Source organism: Athalia rosae, chromosome 3, assembly GCF_917208135.1.
Source record: "Athalia rosae chromosome 3, iyAthRosa1.1, whole genome shotgun sequence".
Taxonomy (NCBI): domain Eukaryota; kingdom Metazoa; phylum Arthropoda; class Insecta; order Hymenoptera; family Athaliidae; genus Athalia; species Athalia rosae.
Genome location: NC_064028.1, coordinates 20,128,379 through 20,151,128, shown reverse-complemented (window position 1 = coordinate 20,151,128; position 22,750 = coordinate 20,128,379). Strand labels below are relative to the sequence as shown.

The 22,750-nt window shown below is 39.6% G+C and overlaps 1 protein-coding gene across 1 annotated transcript in view; it reads left to right on the top strand.

Annotated features, from left to right (window-relative positions):
* Positions 1 to 49: 49 nt before the first annotated feature.
* The window catches only part of LOC105687275 (protein rhomboid), a 156,126-nt gene continuing 133,425 nt past the window's right edge, over positions 50 to 22,750 (top strand). The window contains exons 1-4 of the mRNA XM_048653467.1: positions 50 to 3,369; positions 5,375 to 5,642; positions 5,732 to 5,755; positions 5,884 to 6,048. Of these exons, the coding sequence (XP_048509424.1) occupies positions 5,454 to 5,642; positions 5,732 to 5,755; positions 5,884 to 6,048 (378 nt within the window). The 5' untranslated portion in view covers positions 50 to 3,369; positions 5,375 to 5,453. The remainder of the gene's footprint in view (positions 3,370 to 5,374; positions 5,643 to 5,731; positions 5,756 to 5,883; positions 6,049 to 22,750) is intronic.

Genomic DNA, 22,750 nt, shown 5'->3' with positions numbered 1-22,750 from the left:
ACTGATTTTCTCGCAAAGATGATTCTTTTAACTATCGCAAATAATATACACATATGCGTACGTTGTACATACATACATATCTGGATAAAATACCCGCAGTATTATCACGAACTGTTGTTTGAAAATATAATGTTATCGATTAACGATTACTCCTTATTGACTAATCGAAATCGAATTACGATAGTCGAAGTAGTCCACCAGAGCAGAGGGACAAAGCGGGAGAAAAAAAAACATTCTAAAGAATTTCCCGGCATTTCTTTACCCCCAAATCAACTCGAGAGATCTCATCAATCAACTCCTCAAAGAATTTTCAATACTCGCGTCTTTTCACTTCAACTTTCCTTCCCCCCTATCTTCAAAGATCTTTCAATTCCTATTCCGGCAGACTTTATCTTTCAAAATAAATTGAGAAGGAGAAAGAAAAAAAAAAGTTTTATAAATATCTTCATATATCGTTGCGTCGATCAGACATCGTTCATCCACATTTCGGCGTTTATTCACGCGGTTTAAAATTATAATTCTCTATCGACTTTTCTATCGTATCAGCTGCGTCGGTTTGCTGCAGCCATTTGCACTACTTCACCCTTACTCTTTATAATCCACACCCTACCCGCTTCTACCGCGTGTACAAATCCCACTAGAATATTGTATTTCTCCCCCTCCCCTTATATACAACATGAACGAAGCAGCTTGAACGACTGAATTAGTCTTAGAAAATTTCATTCATCTCAATTTGCTTTGTTCGTTAATCTTAACCGCGCTAGAGTTTGATAAAATGAGGTCTGGATCAGAGATTTCAATGCCTGGGTATTGATTCGATCTACCATGGATATATCGTTTAAATTCAATTTTCGCGTTGGCTGCGAATCTCGCATGTTTCAAAACTATTTTTCACGAAGTGGGACATTTTTCCTACCGCTGAATTTTCTCTGTAAAATCGGAGACTTCAGAACACATTTTTTAGTTCCCGATGATCAATCGGAAAAAAGTAAAATGTACTGACCATTGTCTTCTTTATTTTACTCTTGAACCGAGAAGAAAAGCAAATTTTACCAAGACGAACTTTATTTTTCATTCATTTTTTATGACGAGAAACAACAACAAAAAAAAAATTCTTTTTCAAAATCAAAAATGCCAAGAGAAAACGTATTTCGGATTTTCATCCCATTTTTGAACCAGGACTAAAACATGTGAAATCAAGACCCTGATTTTAGAGAGGAAATTCATCGATAGAAAAGGTTCATCTTCGTGTATAAGAGTTTTAAAGTTTCCAGAACTTTCCAAAATAGTGGAAAAATTTCGAAAAATTAGAGGTGTCCTTTTCAATCGAAACGAACCAAAAAGATCCACGGGAAATCAAAATCCCAGCGAGTCAGATCGATGGACCCGTTAATTTGACGTGGAATGCCCCATATACAATCACAATTCGCGAGCTGTGATTCAAAGTGGTTATACATTAGCCCACGATATAACAGCTACTAGTGCAATATACTAAAGATACTCACTCTCGTATTGATTTTAACTTAAATGGTAACCCAAGCGATGCTCACAATTCCATCGTTTTTAAATCTACTGCAATTTGCCGCACTGCATTTTCAAATCACTGAAATATGAATAAGAAAAAAAAAAAAAGAAAGTACAATTATAGATCTGTGAAGCGAATCTCATCAGTTTAATGAATTGATCCTAGTTTACATTGTTTTTATTTAATACCATGAGATTCAATACACTTACCTATACCTCCACACGATATAAATAGCAATCGTTTCCTCGTTTAACTGGGTATAAGCGACTTCGAAACTACCTCCAGCTCATAAGTGGATCTAGATAGACTACACTGCAATTTACTCTAAAAATATGTATAGTTCCGCTACAAGTATCCTATAACTATTGAACTATAAACTAATTGTTAAAAATAACAACTAGTTTATCGTTAAAAAATTAATTATGTCGGACGCATTGTCGAATCAAAGTTTTTTTTTTTCTACGTCCAGAAAAATACACCCCACTTTCGCTTTAAACTCCAAAAAATGAATACACCTTGAATAAGCTGGCCTCAAAATTTCTTTCGATTCAAAAGTGAGCCAATGAAAATATTCGATTCATCTCGACTTCAAACACTGTATTTATTAACCGTACAAATAAACGGTCCTCTGATCCGCGCCAGGTAGTGCTCGAGTTCCACTCTTTCGAAGTTTAAAGAAAATTGCGCGTCGTTGCTGAAACAGAGAAAAAGGACTTATGATTCGTGATGCTCCTAATATAATGCTCCGATGATTCTGAAGTTCGTTACCACGACGAGCGAAACATATAATAAACAGGAGAGGCAGGGTAGAAAAACTCGCGTCGCGACGCGTCTCGTCTCGCTCCGTTGAGGGTGGAGGTTCGGGTTTGAAGAAGGGTGAATACGGCGGAGAGTAAGGGGGCGCGTACGTACATAAGCGCAGGGTAGGATGGATCCAGCGAATGCGGAATGGAAAGGAATGGAAGGGATGTTGAGGGTTAGATAGCGAGGGGTTGCAGTCCGCGGGGGGTGCACCGCGTCCACCCGCACATTCTAACCACCCTTGTGCCGCACGAATACAAGTATGAAACAAGAATATATATATGTGTACATAATACGTATGTACACTGCAGCAATAATGCGCGTTCGTTGGCGCGGGGGCGTCTGGGGCGTCGCGTCGCGTCGCTATCACGACCCCTAGCTCTCAGCTAGTAAGCCGACATCAGTGTCGCGACGTCTCTTGTGTAAGTTCGATGTACCTGCTAGCTGTTGAAAAACTTTATTTTCCCTTGTTACTGTAAATGGAATGAAAAAAAAAAAAATGTACACGCAACGAAATAAAAATTATCATGAACATGAAAAATTCGCGATTGTAAAAACGAATTTTAGGATAACTGTATCGGTTGTAATGTGCAATTAAAATCGCGAGTACGTTATTCGTCCTATTGAGATTCTTCTGTTGGAACGTCGCACCGACCACGTGGCGTTCTGCAAGCTCTTAGAAATTTATACCTATACATCTATACGTATACAGACGTTCTACGCGCAGCATGAACTTTCGCGATTTTGCGCAATGTCAAATCGCGAATGAGATTCAACCTTCCCCCTCTATACTAACCTTAACTCAAATATCATCACCCCCTCTTCGACCCTTCGTCACTTTATACCACGTGCAAGCTCCTTTTCTTGTTCGATTCCTGTTTTTTTTTTTTCTTCTTGAAACAAATTTCGTAACGCGGATATTTCTTCAACGTAGCATAGAGTGAAGTTGTTTCAATAATTTTTCAAAAATATGGTGAAGTGCGCGAAAAATTTGGAGTTTCTATTATACAGGGATGTTAAATTCTTCTATTCCGACTCTGCAAGTGAGTTAAAATTTTGAAAAACGGTATACATTTTTATTGTGCTTTTTTTTCTTTGGATCACCGACTTGGGGGCATTTTTCATCCCTTGAGAGGGTCTAGCTGAGGCAGATGTGTGCTCGAATATTTTTATTAAAATTCAACCCTTGAAATTATTTTCCAACTCTCTTGGAAATACAATTTCGAATTGATTCTCATTTCATCCTCAATAATTAGGTTTGCAGTCAGATTTATATTAAAAAAATATGAGAAAAGCTCTGAATTTTGTCGAGTGTATAAAACGAAGCGTATAACATGACGCGGAGAGGTTGCAACGACTCGATGCTTCCCGCCACGCCGCAGGCACACTAAACCGTTGTCATGACGACCCCGTGCAGGGCCAAGGGTTCGCGATACATTTAGGAGAGTGTACACTATTTACTACCTACGTATACGTACATCGCAACTCCCACCGAATATCTTGCTATAATATCAACCCCCTGAGCCAGGATGCAATTTTCCCTAAATTTATATCGTTGATGAAACATTTTTTCAATAGACTTCGAGTTCGTGCTATCGCCGAACTTTGGATTAAAAGATGAAGGAGAAAACATTTTCGAAAACACAATTGAAAGGTTATCGGGCACCGGCTTTTCTGAACTTTTCTGACTAATTTTGAATATCGAGGCTTATAATTAACTCGATGCCTTTGAAGTGATTGTGCAGGCGAGCGTTTATCGATCACTTTTACGTTGGGCTATATACGTATTATGCTCAAAGTCACGGTAAACCGCAGAATTGAATGAATAGGCCTTCTTACCAAAAAGAATACTGCTCTTATTTTCCGGGGGAGGTAAACCCATTGTGCCTCTTACAGGCGATTAATTATAATCTCCCCTCATTGTTCGAAACGTTATTTCATTTGTTTATTCTCCATTTTTATTCTTTCGAATTTTTTGGTACTCCAATTGTACCTTACACACTATTACAGGAGTTGGGTTTAAAAATCGATGCGCGGTAAAAGTCAGTGGCTATGAGAATGGGGGGGGAAAATTGAGTGGGAATACGATAAGATTAAAAATATGTAAAACTGAAGGAGAGACGGAAAATTTGCAGAGGGCCTTTCTAATATTTTACATGTGTATGTGTACGTTCATATGCCTCTCTCTCTCGTAGTTGCGTAACTCACAATTAGTTGACTAAAAGTCGGACGCACCTTGGGGAGCCTTATTTACCCCTTATAAATACCACTTAACGTCCGGCCACTTTGTTTCTATGCTCTTCACGAGAACGCCTCTGCAGCGGTGGCCGTCCGCAGCGCAGCTTTGAATTCAAAACTTGAGCTGACGCACAACCAGCTCTTGCACGTTTGTAAATTAGTTCAGTAGCTTCTGCTGCAGGAGTTATAACAACAATTGTTATCATTATTATCGTTGTTGTTCTTATTATTATTATTATTGTTATCCTTATTACGGCGCGTACATAAGTACTAACTACGTCAAAAGCATGAGAGAGATTTTGAAATTCTGAGTTCTACATTTCTAATCCCCATCCAACAAATGAACGGGCGGAGAATCCTCCTGGGAATCTTTGCTATTTCAAACATGCAGCAAGAAAATCCTTTTCATTCGAGGTTTTCATACAGAAGCGGAGATTTTAGTAAATGCTATGGGAAATGTGATACTTTGCTATACATTAGTGTTACCCTCAATGATCGATGTATGGAAAAAAAAAAAGAAAAGAAAAGAAAATAGTTTCTTATCGTCGTATATACCTGTCGACTTCCGCTTGTACCTATATTTACGAGAGATCGGGTTGCCTGAAGAACTCTCGTTACCCTGCCCAGATCCAACGGCTCGTGGGCTTCCTATTGCATTTTTAAGGGCTCTACATCTTCCTTTCCTGTATTCATTACCCTTTTAATTTATTTTTTATTATACTAGGATTATTTTTTTCGCACTGCAATTCGAGTAGATGTTGCAAATTTGTGTGGAACTGAGAATAACGTGTTCGTCTTTTTCTGCCCCAGGTTGGAGACGATGAAGAGGTCGATGGAAGAGCTTAGGTGCGAAGCGTGATTGCTTTTTTTAATTGGGATATTTTTGAGAATGCTTTTGGCGAGCGGTCCGTCAATACCGACGATCGCTGCTGCCGTCGAAGAACAAGACGAGGAATATGCTCACAGTGAAACACACAGCGGACATTATGACGGCGACGGATACGTCACCGATCACACCGATCTCGCCTCCGAAATTGATATCGACGAGTCAGAACTCCGGAGAGAATTTCTCAAGGACGTGAGTATATGTAGATAAAATATTTCCGACCACGTAACACCGCTGAAAATTTTTTATATTTTCATCATTTGTCCATTCGTTTGTTTCAGAGATGGCGAATGCTCTTCGATAAGGTGAGTAAATATTTTTGAGGGAGTGAAAAAAGATTTTTCAATTATTGTGATCCAATCGTTGTGCGAACCCAATTTCAGGGTCGAAGGCTTGTCAATTATTTATTTATTTTTTTTCGATTTTTTCTTAGTACGATCCCGAAGGTTTCGGGGAGATTCCTCTCGACGATTTTCTCAATGCACTTGAGAGTCAGGAGTGGAAAGACGAAGTGCCAGCTAACAAACGCGACATCCTCAGGGTCCGAGTCAAGGAATCATCCGTCCACGCCATCACATTCCAGGACTTCGTCAACGTGGTGAGTTTTCGTTGATTAAATCACGTGAGAAATCAGAATCATTCTCACAGCTATGTTATACGTATCCGAGATCATCGGGGGTCGGTCCTCCAAAATATTTTTCCGGCCTCCTAAGGGTTGATTATAGTCGCGTTTGTGCCGCCATCTGAACACCGACAATCAGACCCTCGGTACGTTAATACCCCTAAGAAGTGGGAAACTTGGTCGGTGTATTTATCCTGAATTGAGGACTGAACTTGTTGGATTTTCTCATTTCATTGTCCCCACATATTTCTCTCGTACCTTCAATACCCAAAAGAAATTCCCTTCGGGCTATGGTCAGTCGGAGGGAGTGAGAAAAAAAATGAGTTGGAACTCCGAGAAATCGTGTAAAAAAATAATACGTATAAACCGAGGTCAACCATAAGTAACCGACCAAAAGTAAGTCGTAAGTAAGCGAAGGTAAATGCGGAAAATCTGCTTTATTATAGCACCGTCCTTTATATCCTGTGGGATAAGTATAATGTATAGTTGTTGAGTGCATAATGATGATCCTCGCCCCTTTTTGTACGTTTTTATTTCCATTTTATTTACTCTCTTTCCGTTTTGAAACTACTAATTTGCTTCTTTCTACCAAAAGAAAAAAAAAAGAAAAAAAAAAAGGAGTCTCTTGCACTAGTTTTTATAATTCGTTCACTTATACGATTATGCCTTGTCCAACTGGTCGTTATTGGATTTCGGGTCATTCTTTGAGGGGATATTCTTTTCATGCACCATTAAACTTCAGCGTTTGACCATCAGTAAGCTAAAGTACGAATGTGCACAATGAGATTTTTTTCGGTATACTATACACCATACATAAAAATACTGCAATAAAACGTAGAGCAGAAAAACGTTGGCTCATTGCTTTGAGGAATTCGCAAGCATACAGCGTATGCGTAACTGAAATTCAACGATTTGAATATCTCCTGAAAAATGAAATAGAAAAAGAGAAATTTTCCTATCTCTTCAACGTTACGAGCATATTGAAGCAAAAAATGATTTGAACGACGTGCGTTTTACCGCCTGGAGAGTGAGCGCTGAATTCAACCCCTATTTTAGTTTTAAGGATTTCCGCGAGATGGCGCCGCCTATCGCGCTCCCGATTTTCACGTCGTACAAGCTGCTTCGCGGCCGCTGACTTTTTATGACCCACGAATTTCCGACTCCCCAAAAAACCACCGAAAAATACACCATGAATAATTATCATTCTTGTTAGAGGTAAGAGAGAGGCGTGACTCTGAAAAAGGGGCAAAAATAATTATTTGTCGATCCTCGCGTTTTCTCAAAGGTTGTAGATGCAGAAAGAACAAGTTCGTTTCGTTCTTCTGTCCTTCACCTAATTTCTCTAACGATCTTGGGAATCGTTACGCCGGTTATTGGTGGCACTGAAATTAGTGTCCGCGAAAGGTAATAATTAGCAATTAGCAGCAGGGGGAGGACTAACCTTTGCCGCTTATATGCACCGCGGCAGCGTCGATGTTTGCACAGGCATCATCGAGTCGGTATATAGCCCTGAGAACTGGTGATTAGCGAAGAGGTAGGGTAGAAAAGAAAAAAAAGTTCTGTTAAAACTGCAAGGATTTTCGGCGTGTCTCTCTCTCTCTATATATATAGATTCGTAGAAAATTATTATGGGGTGGTTAGGAAGCTACGTGACGTTTAGGTAGATAAAGTCGGTCCCTCAACTTGGGGGGCGTCTTTGGTCGTCGTAACGCTCGGTGGTCCTTTTCTCGAGGACTTTCGGAGGTCCCTTCAGCGCCAAAATCGGTATCGGTAAGGACTCACCTCCTCGTATCGGGAACGCGCGTTTGCAAAAGATCTCATTTGGACCGTCTTTGTTCTTCTTCCGAAACAAGGACGAAATTGCCGCCGCTGGTCGTTCCACCGCTGCGCTTCTGCCGTTGGTACTGCCAATAACGAGAAAAGGAGAGAAGGAGAAAATTAATAAGCCGAGAAGCCGCGAATGTTGAGGTCCTTCGAGAACACACTTTGACCCAACAAAAAGGAGAGACTTTATAAGTGCTGACCGTTCTTCCCAAATATCAATTATCACCGAAAAACCGCCCTGTAATGATCGAACCGCGCGCGTTACCCTACAGCTCGTCCTTTTGTACATCTCGCTCACCTTGTATGGGTACACTCTGAGGTTCAGCGTCTGATATTTTCTCCTGAAGATCTATCCTTCTTTTGCCACGGGATGAATGAAAACAAAAAAAAAAATTAGCAATACTAATAAAATTATGATACGATCCTTCAAAGGACACGGGTTGCGTATGAGCTGGCTTGGCCGATCATTTATTGAGTATGTTTCATCCGTTCATTTATTCATTTATTTATCGCATTCGGCTTAGAGAGCTGGAAAAATTGTTGAATATTTAAAAATACACTCCAATTCAATCGCGTGGATATTTTTTATTTGAAAACAAAATGGCGTATAATCTAACGAATAAGATATATATATTTCAACGTGCACTTTGCAGCGCAACTCATCTACCGGTAGGATTTCAAAGGTACATGTAGTATGTAGTTTGTAATTATCTAAAGTAGACGCGAATCAAAGATGCAATTATTCCATCGAAGAGTCTGGCGCATAGTTCGATATGTTATACGTACCCGATCTGCATAGAAACGTGTACAAACTGATCCCGAGATATCGTTCAATCTCGATTCTTTTCGTGTTTAAATTCGGATCATCGAACGCCGTTCTAAAAAATTACGTTCTTTTTTCTCCATCTGCAGAGTCAGAATAAAAAGTGTATATTTATAACATACCGTACTTCTAACTGCAATAAATCTTAATAGATTTGAACAGTTTCGGTTGTATAACTTACTTTGAATACCTGCAAGCACGTCGCGATCGATCGATATAACAGATAAGTTTCGGTATGGGTATTCAAGAATGCTTTTAGCAGGGTTGGTCGTTTTTCCCCCCCTTTTTTTTTTTTTTTTCTGGATACCGACGACGTCCGTCGCGGAGTTCCCGCTGCTAATAGGGGACAGCGTTGAGGTCCAACTTCAGGCGTCCCGACGCCCTCGCCGCGTGCTTTTTTTTTTTCTCGTAACGTCTCAACGCTTCCACCTATACATACACACGCATAAATAGTTCCCGGAGTGACAAATACGGGTCCCCAAAAACAAAGTATCCCGATTATATATTGGCTATATGTACACGGCTATAGGTATATTGTCCCAAAGTCTGGTACGGACTTTGAAAATTCGAGTCCCGATCCCTCCGCTGCACTACCTCGTGGAACGGGGCAAAAAAAAAAAAAAAAGAAGAAAATTAAGAAGAAAAAGAAAATAGTTGAAAAAAAAAAACCGCGGGATAGTCGGAGTGTGTAAAAACTAATTAGGTGTAATGTATATGAAATTTTATCACAAAGGTAAAAATACAATGTACAACTTCGTATTGTGTAAAAAAAGCTCGAAAAGCCTGCGGCGAAATAATTTCGTATATATGCTATACACGGTGCTCGCTGTATATTTCCTCTTTTCTTTTTTTCTGCATTCTTTTTTAGTTTCTCATTCCTTGTCGCCGCGTATAATCTCGTCTCCTTTTTTTTTTGTTTTTGTTTTTTTTTTTCCAAGTTTTTTTCAATACAGTGCGATACGCGGGGTAATAATTTTTCTCCACGCATCACGCGATGCAGCTCTAACAACGGCATCGGCAAAATTGCGGTCGTACACATATGTGTAGGTATAGTTACACGTATTCGAATTCCTGAAAGAGAAAAGATAGATGAGATAAAAAGAATCGAGAGGAGGGAAAAAAAAATTAAATTAACCATTTTCGAGTGGTGCAGCGTCACCCGAAAGGATGAAGAGGACGCGACACGATCGCGAGATATAATGCGGGTACCGACTTTTAACATCTAGTTTTTGAAGATCCTTTTATTTTTTTTTACTCTCTTCACTTTATTTTTCTCCTCACTTTTCGAACCTCAATTCATTAAGCGCCTGTCTAAACGGCATCTAATTAGGAGACAATAGATACAAAACATGCCCGATCTCCAAACACTTAAGATAAGAAACAGTATAACCGTGCCCTTTGCTCCTTTTTTTTTTCCGAACCCTCGAAGTGGAATCGTCCCAGACTATAACGGGAGACACCCTAACCGGCATACCTCAGAAATATACACCCAATATAATAGGCGTACGGTATATCTTAGCGCCGTTTGGAAAATGGAGAGTAAAAATAAAATTCATGAGAAAAATAGAGGAAATAGATGGGATAAAAAAATCTTTGCGAAATTTCATGAACTCTATGAGGATATCTTACATCTTACAGTTTGTCAGTTCGGTTGTGCACTCGGAAAGTTATTGGAGTAATGAACTTGAGGGTACGTAGAATAATATGAGAAACCTTATCCCGAAATACATAGTTCGCGATACGCGCTACTGTTTCAAAGTTTTCATATTATTATTGTAGGTATGTATATGTATAGCGAGCAAAATTCAGATAATCATCCGCACCCAGATAGACCGGAGAAGACGCTTCTCGGACGAACTATTAGCATTGTTATTATCGTCATCATCATCATCATTATTATCATCGTCAGTTTGCCTCGCGGTTATTTCCTCTCGCAGGACGTCCCGAGCGCATCTATAGGGGGTATGTCTCTTTCCGTTGTATACATCTACAGTCGGATACGCGAGCGTTAAATTAGGGTACACAATATCGGAGTTCGACGGTATAAACGCTACCTGAATTTCAGATAAGATTATCTCGAATTTAGTTGAAAAAAAAACAAAAAAAAAAAAAAAAACGGGTGGGGAAGGCTATATCTAATCTATGTCCACTGGTCGCACGAGTCGTTTATCGGCGATCGAGGTTTTCGATATAATTTTTCTGTACCAAAGAAACACCCCCGTTGTATCTTACCGAGATTGCGCAACGGGGGTATATAAACCCTTTCCGATATATATTCCCCTCGCGGATTACTCACGCTGTAATTAATTGAATACCATCATTAATACACGTCCGCCTTACACCACCGTTAAACCCTCCGCTTCAATTTGATACTGAGATTGTCGCAAATCTAGCTGCAATCTACATATCATAGCGAGTGATTTTTACCCCTCTATCTCTTCCCTCCTCCTCGCATACTTGATTGCGTATTGATTTTAAAAATAGGAAAAGAGAAATTGGAACCAATTGATAATTAGTACGGCTTCCTGCGAATTTTTTACTCTTTTGAATTTTTCAAACTGAAAAAGTTAAGTATGGTACACGAGATCTGACGAATCCAGGACATTGCGCCGCGGAAATATTTGTTCGATATCCTTTTTTCTTTCTCCGCCGTCTGTGTATATAATATAAGTATATGGGAGCTGCGGAGAGCACGTACGTACTTTTTTCTCTTTCCCACAGGGGGTAAATAATTTTGGTACCCTTACGCATAAAAGGGCATTATACATATACACAGGTATGGTTCGTTATACGCGTATACGAAGAACGAACGAAGTGGGTACAGCCGAATTTTTCGGAGGGCGGTCTGTTTGACGGTGAAAACGAGGTGTGCAATGGCATTTACGGGGTGAAATATACATTTCCGTGATTCTCTGCTCACGGACGTTTTCATCTTCTCTCGGAATCCGGTACGTTCGTTTTTCGCTTTGTCGGAAAATCGGTGGACGATCTGCAGGGAGGTCCGGTGGTCCGGAGACCGTAACCGGGACCCCCAGGTTTATACGAAGAGAAAAAAGTAGGAACGAAAGAGATAGAAAGAGAAGTTGAAGAGAGATGACAAAAAAAAAACGGGGAATGAAGAAGAATAAAGTATTCCTCTGACTTCCGTGCCCCTGCAAAAATTAGGGATATCCTTTTTTTTTTTTATACTTTTTTCTCGAGGCACGGAGAGGTGAAGGACAAAGATTGTCGTCGCTGGTGGCCGCGGCGTGCGGTTGTGAATCATAATGATCCTACCGAGTGAGAGAATCTTTGAAATTATCGGGGGAATTATTCGGACTGCAATTTTGCGAAAATGGCGATCGGTATAGAACAGGAACGAAGATGAAGCGAATCAAACGAAACGAAAATAGAAAAGGGAGTGACCGAGTAGGTACGGGGAGAATGAAGAGAGCTGTCAAACCGCGTTTATTTCATCCACTGTAACCGGTATAAGTAGTATATAGAAAAAAATTGTGTTGAAAACTATTTCTGTGTGACCCCGTGTATAATAATGGCGACGGGAGCTGCCCTTCGGCCATCGAGGACGATCAAGACCAGGTAGATGACGTTTAACAATGACAGGGGAAAGCCTTTGTATACGCGACTATATCTACTTAGACCGGTCAAAAACCACTCGCTGACCCGTGCAAAGAAATGACAGAAAATGAAAAAAAAAAATCAAAGGAGAGGAAAATAATTCTACCGGACGTACGTCGCGACGTCGTGTTCGAAAAGAAACTGGATATTTTGATTTTTGATTTCAAAATTGGTTCGATGCCATTACAGTGGTAATTTCCTATCTCCGATATCTGCCATCTCTCCGCTCCGAAGTCTCGTACCTAGATCCTTTCACGGGTACACGGGTATGTATGTGTACGTGAGCGTACGGCTAGATGATGAAAATGATATTTTTTTGGCTCCATATTTGACGCAATTTTCTACTGAATTTCGTTCCCACTACGGTGGACGCTCTCCGCCCGCTCCCCATTATAGTAATACCCGACACAGTAGTTTCGAAAAACGAAGGTCCCGGTGAGTCACCGTTACAAAGGATATAATCCTCTCCGTCTTATATCCTACTAGGAGATTCCGCTCCCGCTCCTGCGTCCCGCAGAGATGATCTTTCTCTGTAATCGGCGGCCTTGCGATCCTCGGCATCCAGCGACCCACTCGAACTTCACGTGTATGTGTATTGTAGTAGCGACTTTACCGCCAATAGAAACGTATTAACAAAGTAATGGGGACCTACAAACTCACCCAAAATTATGTCGTTATATCCAACCTCGCATTCACTCTGCAATTTTCCACAGTCGCCCCTCTCGCACAAAAAAAAATACAAAAAAAAAAAAAAATACAGACGGAGGGAAAAAAAAATTAAGTTATAAGGAAAATGAAAAAACGAGTCATCGTTATACCGCGAGACTACCGTATTTTTGGACTTTTTTTTTTCACCTGTTGCGTTAATTAGGTTATTGGGAATTGGGAAATTTTTTATATAATACATTCCCATGATATTGGTGTATGCTCGGAAATATGGGTAATCGGGATACGTTGAAAACGCGAAGGGATGAAAGAAAAATTTCTTTTCTGAAACGACGAAATAAAACAGAGTGGAAGGAAAAAAAGAAAATGGACAAGAGCGATTCAGAATATTATAATAATATTTTGTACGTGACGAAAAATAAGGAATCCTGGATAATCTATCCGAACAGTTTGTATAAATCCACCCTTAACCTAACTTTCCCTTTTATTCTTAATTCCATAGTTATGTAAAGCAGCTTATGGGGTATATAAACGTCGGGTGTCTTATATATACATATTTATATAATGCAATAAATACGTTGCGCTGCACCCGCGGGTGCGTGTTTGCCGGTCTTCGTAAATACTTTAAAATAAGAAGAGAGAAAAAAAAAAAACAACAAATCTGAAAAGAAAGAAGGAAGCAAAATTTTTACGTTTGGATACAGATATATATATGGGTATACGTGTATACATATATGTATTTCCACACTTTTCACAAACACGATCCCGCAGGGTCGCTTCTCTCAGATCTCTGCAAAGGACCCCGAAGCTCTGAAAAATACCGAAGGAAAAATTTTTCCTCCCTTACATAAAAACGAATTGTTCTGTACGTTACACACACACACCGTATTATACGTATGTCGGTGTACGAAAAGCCGCTTTATGTGCCGCAACTTCACACCGTTCGACCATTACATTCATTTTCATGCACAGCTATGTACGAAAGTATATGTATGTATAGGTACGTAGAATACATGCATCTGTATTTTCACGTGCATAACCACCTGACAGCTTTTCTAACAAACTAACAATCACCATTATACGGTATATACAAGATTTTAAATCAGTTTAACTTATTCCAAATCACGAATTAGCCATTATGTCGGAAGGTTTTCCAAGGGTGCTTTTTCCCACCCTCGCATTATTCTTTTACAAATAATTCTTTCCGTACGGCGGCTCGCAGGAGCAGCAAACACTACGGTTGAAGCGGTTGCTGCAGCAGTTTGACCGTCGGTTATTGTAAATTATTTACTAACTGAAATATCGTGCGATTCGGTAGTTTCCGAAGCGGCCGTAGACATCCGCAGGACCTTCGGGACATCGCCCCGTGTAAATTGGTTTATTACAACCTGCTGCGAAAAATTATCATAATACCTTTGTTGTACCTGCAGGAGTAGCGGTATAACACCCGTCGAGCTTAGGGTACAAGGAGAGAATTATAAAAGCGAAAGGAAAATAGATAGATAGATGTATATACACACGCACAAATACGTGTATGAGCGCAGGAACAACACCTGACTCAATACTTGCGGCTGCGTAACCAGGATTTAGGATATTTTAGGGGGGGGGGGTGGCGGATGAATTTTCACCGGCGATACGGAGGGGGTGAACTACGAGCGTGCCTTCGACGCGACGACCCGGATTACTACGGGGGAACAGTGACTGCTGCACTAGCTGTACCGGTGTAAATATATAATACACGTATACAGATAGGTACGTACGTACGTACCTATGTGCGTACATGGGAAAACGGGAATGGCGAAAACCCGACAGGGGGCTTGTTGCTCCTGCTGCTGCTGCTGCCGCTACCGCTGCCGCTGCCGCTGCACGGGACACCCACGCCGTTATAGTTGGCAACCCCCAATCTATTCGCCGCTGAATGTTTTATTCGTTCGTTTATTTATTGCCATACCTAACAGCCATCCCGCGGACGGCCATTGTGTCGACAACCCTGCCCCGCAATAATATATATATATATACATTTTATACACGTACATCCGAATGCGTGGATGTGTGTATATTGTATACATGTACATAAAGGGATGAGAAACGTAAGGGCCCAACTCCCGAAAACAACCCAAAAAAAAAAAAAACGAACAAACAATTGGAACGATCCGAAATATTCAATTTTCTAATCACGTTCTGCGTACGGGAATCACGTACCTACCGTGTCTTTTAAATCCTTTTTCTCCTGTTACGTTGGGTTTTGCATAGAAGAGTGAAAAAAAAAAAAAAACGGGTGCAGGGGACGATGTGACGAAAAGAAAAGAAAATGGAGAAAATAATTTTCGGATCTAAACTCTGCACCCCTAATGTACACTATATTATACGTCATTATCAGAAGCAATTAGTTCGTTAATTGCGTCACAGAGTCAGAGTTTAACCTTTGTCGGTATTAGCAGGGGGTTCAAAAAGGTCGCCGTAAGAACTCCACGGGGGGTGATTTTAACATCAGGGGTTCTCCAAATCGTTCCCCATGCAGAAAACTTAAACGCTTCTCGTCGGTTATTATGCTTATTATATTGTACATTTTTTCACCTTCATTCCGCTGACGGAGGCTAGACTGGCTGAGAAAAAAAAAAAAACAGCCCCAAAACGAAAAAATAACGTATGAAATAATGGAATTGGGGCATCGAAAGAATCGAGCTATGCGGGGGAAAAAAAAAAATTAATAGAGAAATAGAAGAATTAGAAAACTTGAAAGAAATAAAAGTCGGGGGGTTCGAACCGAGGAGATTTTGCACCCCCGTATAGAGGATCCGCAGATGGGAAACCTGTCTTTGAAAAACTTAATAGCGGTTCGTTTTTTTTTTTTTTTTGTTTTTCTTTTCGAGAAAATATGTTTTTCTCATCTCATTGTCAGCTTTTTCGGTTTCCATTTTGAAAACTGAGATCGACTAATTATGTCGTGTATAGACTACGGCACACAACTGCCGAATTCATTCCCGTATGGTTTTTTTTTTTTTTTATCAAATTTCGCACCCGCATTTATATTTTTTTTTACGGGTTTCGCTACAGGTATATATATGTATGTATAGATTCGCGCCAGACTTTTGGCGCATAACCTGCAGATTTCGTTTAATATATACACATATACAGGAGAATCGGAGCGGGGGAAGAGAGGCTGGTAGAAATTAAAACGGGGTTGGGGGGATGAACGTAGACTACATATAAGGTGGAAGATTATGTTGACGACGGACATCTGCGTGGCGCATACCATACGTCACATATATACCGATGCACCAGTGTGCACGCGTAGGTGTACGAAAGCACGTATGTATACGAGCCATTCAAAACGCGGGTTCCGACTTCCGGGCACGTGCTCGGCCTTTCAGCAACTCTCGCGCGGTCTGCATCTGCCCAACTATGTATTTTGTATATCTATACCTATCTACACATACGCATACCGTCGCTGCATCCACCCCCGACTCGCGCGCGTATGTGAGCGTATTAAATATCAAGTTTCAAGTTTCGTGGAAAAAAGAAATATGTAATATAATGAAAATAGCTAAACGGCATCTACGAGATCGCTGACACGAGTCGACGCGCCTCAACGTTACAAAATATGCGAGACGGTAGAAAAACGAAAGAGAAAAAATACTGAATTGTGAAAAAAAAATAAAAAGAACTAAACGAAGGGAAGAGAAAGAAGATCGCGAAATTTTCAAAGAGTACGATGTAAGGCGAAACTGGAAGATCGTGAAATTGGTGGGTACGGTGGTTCGTGCACTCGATGTAATTCGTAATGCAGCGAATACCTTATTTACGTACACACTGTGTACGTATGTATACGTGTATAGGTATACATTAATTTTGTATAAAACACCCCCGTCTTTTGTATATATGAGATTATTTCACAGCCGGAAACTGTGAGAAGTAGAGGGTAGCGGTATCGTATGTATAATATAAATTGTATGTACCAGTCGGGATAGACGAGAGTAGACAACCGGGTTCATCTAACCCAACTACACTTTAAATATTCCGACCTATTAAATGGCAAGAGAAATACAAACCCGAAATGCTTCATGCCATGATACGCCACTATAGACTTCTGTTTCTGCTACTCCGGAGGAATTTGTGGCATGTTTCACGTCGCGCTCCAACGACCACGTTTACTTAAACTATGTATATGTATGTATGTATGTATAAATTTCTGTACATATTACATATGTATAGCAAAAGGTGGTGCCGGAGGTTGAGCTGTGAAGTACATAACCGTACGAACAATAACAGCGAGTACATACGTGATTATATCGCGATTTTGAAAATTTCCTCCTTTCGGTTTCCCTAATTTTCCGTTCGTTTTCTTTTCCTACATATTTTGCGGAACTGAAAGCGTAAACCGAATCTGAATTACTCTCGGATCTTTGAAAAGTAGATATTCTTTGAAATCGAAAGGGTACGGCCGTACGCAGTGTATCTCTGATCCTAATCTGGATTTGGCAGAAGCACAGAAGAGAAAAACTGAAAGAAACGAAGGAAAAAAACGGAGGGAAAAAAGAAAAGTGAAAATAGTAAAAGTGTATAAAGAGGGAAAGACAGTTGTGTAGTTATATTTCGTGGGTTTTTCGTAAACAAGATACTACAATGCGAATATATACATTCGATGTCTTTTGAGTAGCTGCTGCGATTCAAAGAGCCGGTTATGGTCCTCTTCGCCCGTACTGATCCCGATGTTTCTAACCTCAGGAGAAAAATATCAGGTTCACATTTTTCACCGATATAGACATTGGACTAACTTCAGTCACAAAGAAACCAGCTGTCTGTACCACTGCGAGATTATAAACGTCGATTGTTGAGAATTTTTTTTCTCCTTCTTTCTTTCGTTTTTCAAGTGGCCTGCTACTTTTACATATTTTCCAGACTCTCGAAACAACTCATTTCTAACGGAAAAAAAAAAAAAACCGAACCAAAAGACCTTTTTTTCTGCGGTGATTTTACACCCTCGTTCAACAAAACCACGGAGATTGCGAAAATCCAGTGCGAGATGCGGCGCCGGATTTTCCGAATTAATTTTCTCACCCCGTATATTATACGCGTATAATGACGTGCTTCGGAATTTATACCGTGCATTTATGAAAAGAAATTCACATCTGCCATCCTCTAGTTTTTCTGGTTAAAGGATCGATATTTTATATATGAATGCATACTCGCATCGTTGCATGCCTACGTTATTGGCATGTTATTGGCAAGGTATTCCTACTATTATAACACGCGTATTATATACCCTCCCATACCTATATATGTGAAAACCTTTCGCGGTTAGATTTCTCTATATTTTTTATATAAATAAATATGATTAAAAAGGTATGCCCGGCATTGCCGTCGGAATTGACAATTGTATTATTCTCGAGGGAGGAAAAATCTCGTCAACATAGGGATCGTACGGATGAATATAATTATCATTATTAAATATCTGTACATCTTCCGTATGAATCGTTGAATTTACTCCGGAGAATCTTGAGGTCGTGGGTGAAATTGAAACTTTATTACTTATATGTATGTGTATATTGCTAGGAGCAACATCGGGATGATTATTTGAACCAGCTTACTAATCCCTGTTCAGTTCGTGTAAAATTAGGTTGAAGGAGTCTCCTGGACGTACCGATATAGCTGCAGGGGTTGAGGTCTTCATTTTGCAGTGCTTGATATTCTAGATCTATTAGTTATAACTATTATAGGTGTAGGTAATGCGGAGTTTAGAATGGGTCGCCCTAGCGCGATGGAGGTCGGATACGGCGAGGACATTCCTTCTCGGAGCCGGTGGGGCAATCGAATATTAGCTATAGGGGTGAAAATTCGAGTTAGTCAAATACCCCGAGGTCAGGAACTGATATCCCCGAGGTGGTGGGCGCTAAATGTCCTTAGATTTAATGGGATATCAGGACCACATGGCCACGAGTGAAGTTGATCCCGCGGGAGGAGAGATTTTTGTCATGCCGTGAAATGCGTTGTTGAAAAATTTCGAGAGCTTTTTTTTTGTTTTTGTTTTTAATTTTTGAAAATTTATCGGACGATGTATCGTTCGCGAGCGTCGTTATATTTCTCCCTGTCGATATATTTGATTTTCTCCTCAGATACACAACCCTTATAAGTATGGAAAGGACGACCAGGTGGGTTTTTGGTAATATTGGTAACTAGATCCGAACCTGCCCACAACCCCCTGCGCGCCTGTACCAGATGTTCCTTTACCCCTTGTACTCTCTCTCTCCATCTCATTTTTTTCATTCTTCCTTTTTCCTCCCTCTTTCTCTCTCATTTTCTTCTTTTATTCTTTTTTCATTTTTCTCGCGTGCCACCCTGCCAGAGGTTTTTCGAGCCGACCTGCGGCATGAGTTTAAAGTAGTACCACTCGCGGGTATCCACATCCCAAACAACTGCAACCACTGCGGGCGCCTGGTGTGTCTTTTTTTTTTTTTTTTTTTTTTTTTTAAGGGTTAAAAAGATTCAATGATGCCGTCAAAAATCGTTCGAGAATATCCGTATAACAAACCTACCCACGATACGTACATTTCGACACAACTTTACGACTCGAGCGTTTTATTCGTCGTAAAAATAAAGAAGACGAAAATCCAACCACCGCCGCGGAGTTTTCGATGAGAATTCCATGGTGAAAAATAAAGAAGAAGGAAGTAAAAATTCTTCCATCGATCACGCATATCGCGGGATACGCGAATAGATCTGTAAATATTTTACTCCGTTCGCGATCTGAAAATTTTCTATCAAAAAAAACCACAAGGGGAGTGGTTTGAATAAAAATTGAGTACGTGAGAGCAGAAAATAAAAACTAATGAGAAACGTGATTGATGATGGAGCTTGGGGGTTAATTAATCGGCACCAATCGTGAATATAAACGACGAGTGATTTTTTTTTTTGTTTTTTTTCACTCTTCACGGAGATATGTATATATAACGTGATGATCACAGCGAATTGAAGTTTGTTTTTAATCTATTTTTTTCTCTCTCTCGTTCTTTTTTATATTTTCATTTGATTTTTATTTTCCTTCAATATTTGTCGAAATAAAATCGTATCGCGTTACGGCAGAGACTCTCGTCGTCAGTTTATAGCCGTATAGATGTGATGATAAAAATTTATCGTACATATACTTGTGTGTTGTATACAAATTTAAAGCGTGGCGTCAAAAGCTTCGAAAAGCCCTTAAAAATGTTGCCGCTGTTTCAACAAACGACTCAAAGAGAACCAGATGGTGCACAATTACAGTCAAGTGTATGAACATCATTTACTTTTTTTTTTTTTCACGTACACCTACCATCCTCGTACAATATAATTTACGTACACGTAGGTAATGACGACGAATTTACGTGGCTTGGAAAAAAAATAAAATTAAAAAAAAACGACAAAACATACGCGTGCGCGCGTGAATATACATATATGTATATTTGAATAACGAAATCCAAATAAAATATATATACTGCCTAGGTGAATGAATAAATAAATAAACAAATGTGCAAATGAATCGGGAAGTGAAAGTCAGGCGACAGGATTTTTTTTATTTCAATTTTTTTTTTCAACTTTTTTCAGCTTTTATCTCGTTCGTTATCTCCCGTTCCAATTATTTCACCCTCGTTTAACGTTTTTTGATCACTTTCAACTTTCGACATTCCCGCGAACATCGGATGATATAAAGTGTGGATCATTTTTTGTATTCCGAAAAAGTTTCTTTTTACACTGATCCCAATTTCGTTCAGAATAGGGAAAAGAATATGAAGAATTTCTCGCAGAAATTGATAAAAAATTGCTCATTGGGAGACTGCGACAAATGGATAAATAAATAAATAAATTATCGGCGAAAAAAAAAAAATAGACGAAGAAGCGGCGGTGGTGGTGGTAGCTTTCATGCACACGTAGTGGAGTGGAAGGAAGTGAAAACGTTGAATAGGAAGTGGGAGGAAGCGTCGTACACATATAGGTACCGAATAAAACACCGAACAAACAATGCGCGGCTTCCCAGATGCATCCGGTCTCTTATTTCATCAACCGGGAACTCCGAGACACCCCTCGCCTCCCTTCTTCCCACAAATTCGCCCCTTTCTACTCTCGTACACACTATCGTACATTTCATGTAAAAGAAAAAAGACAAAATTTTACGTACGTTACACGCGTAAGCATCCCGCGTCTGTGTACGTTTACCTTGGTTTTTTTTCTTCTCTTTTATATACCTGCAGGGCGCGTGCCCCGCAACGGGTCTCTGATTACAGATCCAGTTTTATCTACCGATCCCGATCCCCTCTCCCGCAGTTTTTTTAGATTTCGTCTCTTTTTTATTATCTTCATCTGTACAGATTTTTTTTTATATTTTTGCATATATGAGTATATTATAAATTTCCTTCGTCTTCTTTTCCTCCCCCTTGCCCCGGTGTGTACCGTATATGACAGGAAACAGCTGAGCCGTATAATAATGTGATCGTTGGGACGGTCGCGTGCGATGTCAGTTTTTTTTTTTTCTGCATTCATTCAATCTTCTTCCTTTTTCTCTTTCATCTCAACGCACCCGTGGTCTGTACCGCCTCTTGTGGAGATATCACCCTGTATAAACGTACTTGAACAAGAAATGCATTTATCGTCTACTCCCGCTACATATTTCGACTACTACATGGAAATCCGATGTGTTCTTCGGCGATGGTCGGTAAATTTTGAAACTCGCGGTGTGCAAAGAGGGTAGAGGAAAGAAGTGGTCCTTGAGCGGTGCAGTTGGGTTGGGATATATACTAGGGTGGGTTAAAAAAATTTTTTTTTTGGTCAAAAATCATAGATAATATCTAAAAATTGTCGATTGTGATTGTTTTTTACTCTTGAAGAATTAAAAATAAATTAGATTTTTGAGCAAAAAATAAATCATTTCTTTAATTGGGTTTAATATGTTTTTCTTACGCAATTTGACCTCAGGAATCCAAATCTGAAAGAAAAATTGATCTATCTGTAAAATTGACCGAGTTATCGCCAATTTTCAACTTTTTCGGGTCAAAAATAAAAAATCGATTTTTTAGTCTATCTTAGTGTAATTTGAGCTCAGGAATCCGAATCTAGAAGAAAAATTGATCTATTTGCAAAAATGACCGAGTTATCCCCGTTTTTTCGCATTTTTTGGCATAAATTTGAGGATATCTCGAAGGGAAAAAATCGTAGCTCAATTTGGACAACGGATTCGTGTTCCTGAGGTCAAAATACGTAAGAAAAGTGCCATACGATCAATTTTGAAAAATAAAAATTTTTGGTCAAAATTTGAGATTTTTCCAAGGGGTACCCCTTACGATTTTTTCAAATTTTGGCCAAAAATTTTTATTTTTCAAAATTGATCGTATGGCACTTTTCTTATGTATTTTGACCTCAGAAACACGAATCCGTTGTCCAAATCAAGCTATGATTTTTTCCCTTCGAGATATCCTCAAATTTATGCCAAAAAATGCGATAATTCGGCGATAACTCGGTCATTTTTGAAGATAGATCAATTTTTCTTCCGGATTCGGATTCCTGAGCTCAAATTACATTAATATAGACTAAAAAATCAATTTTTTATTTTTGACCCCAAAAAGCTGAAAATTGGCGATAACTCGGTCAATTTTACAGATAGATCAATTTTTCTTCCAGATTTGGATTCCTGAGGTCAAAATACGCAAGAAAAGCATATTAAACCCAATTAAAACGATGATTTATGTTTTGCTCAAAAATCGATTTTTCTTTTGGCTT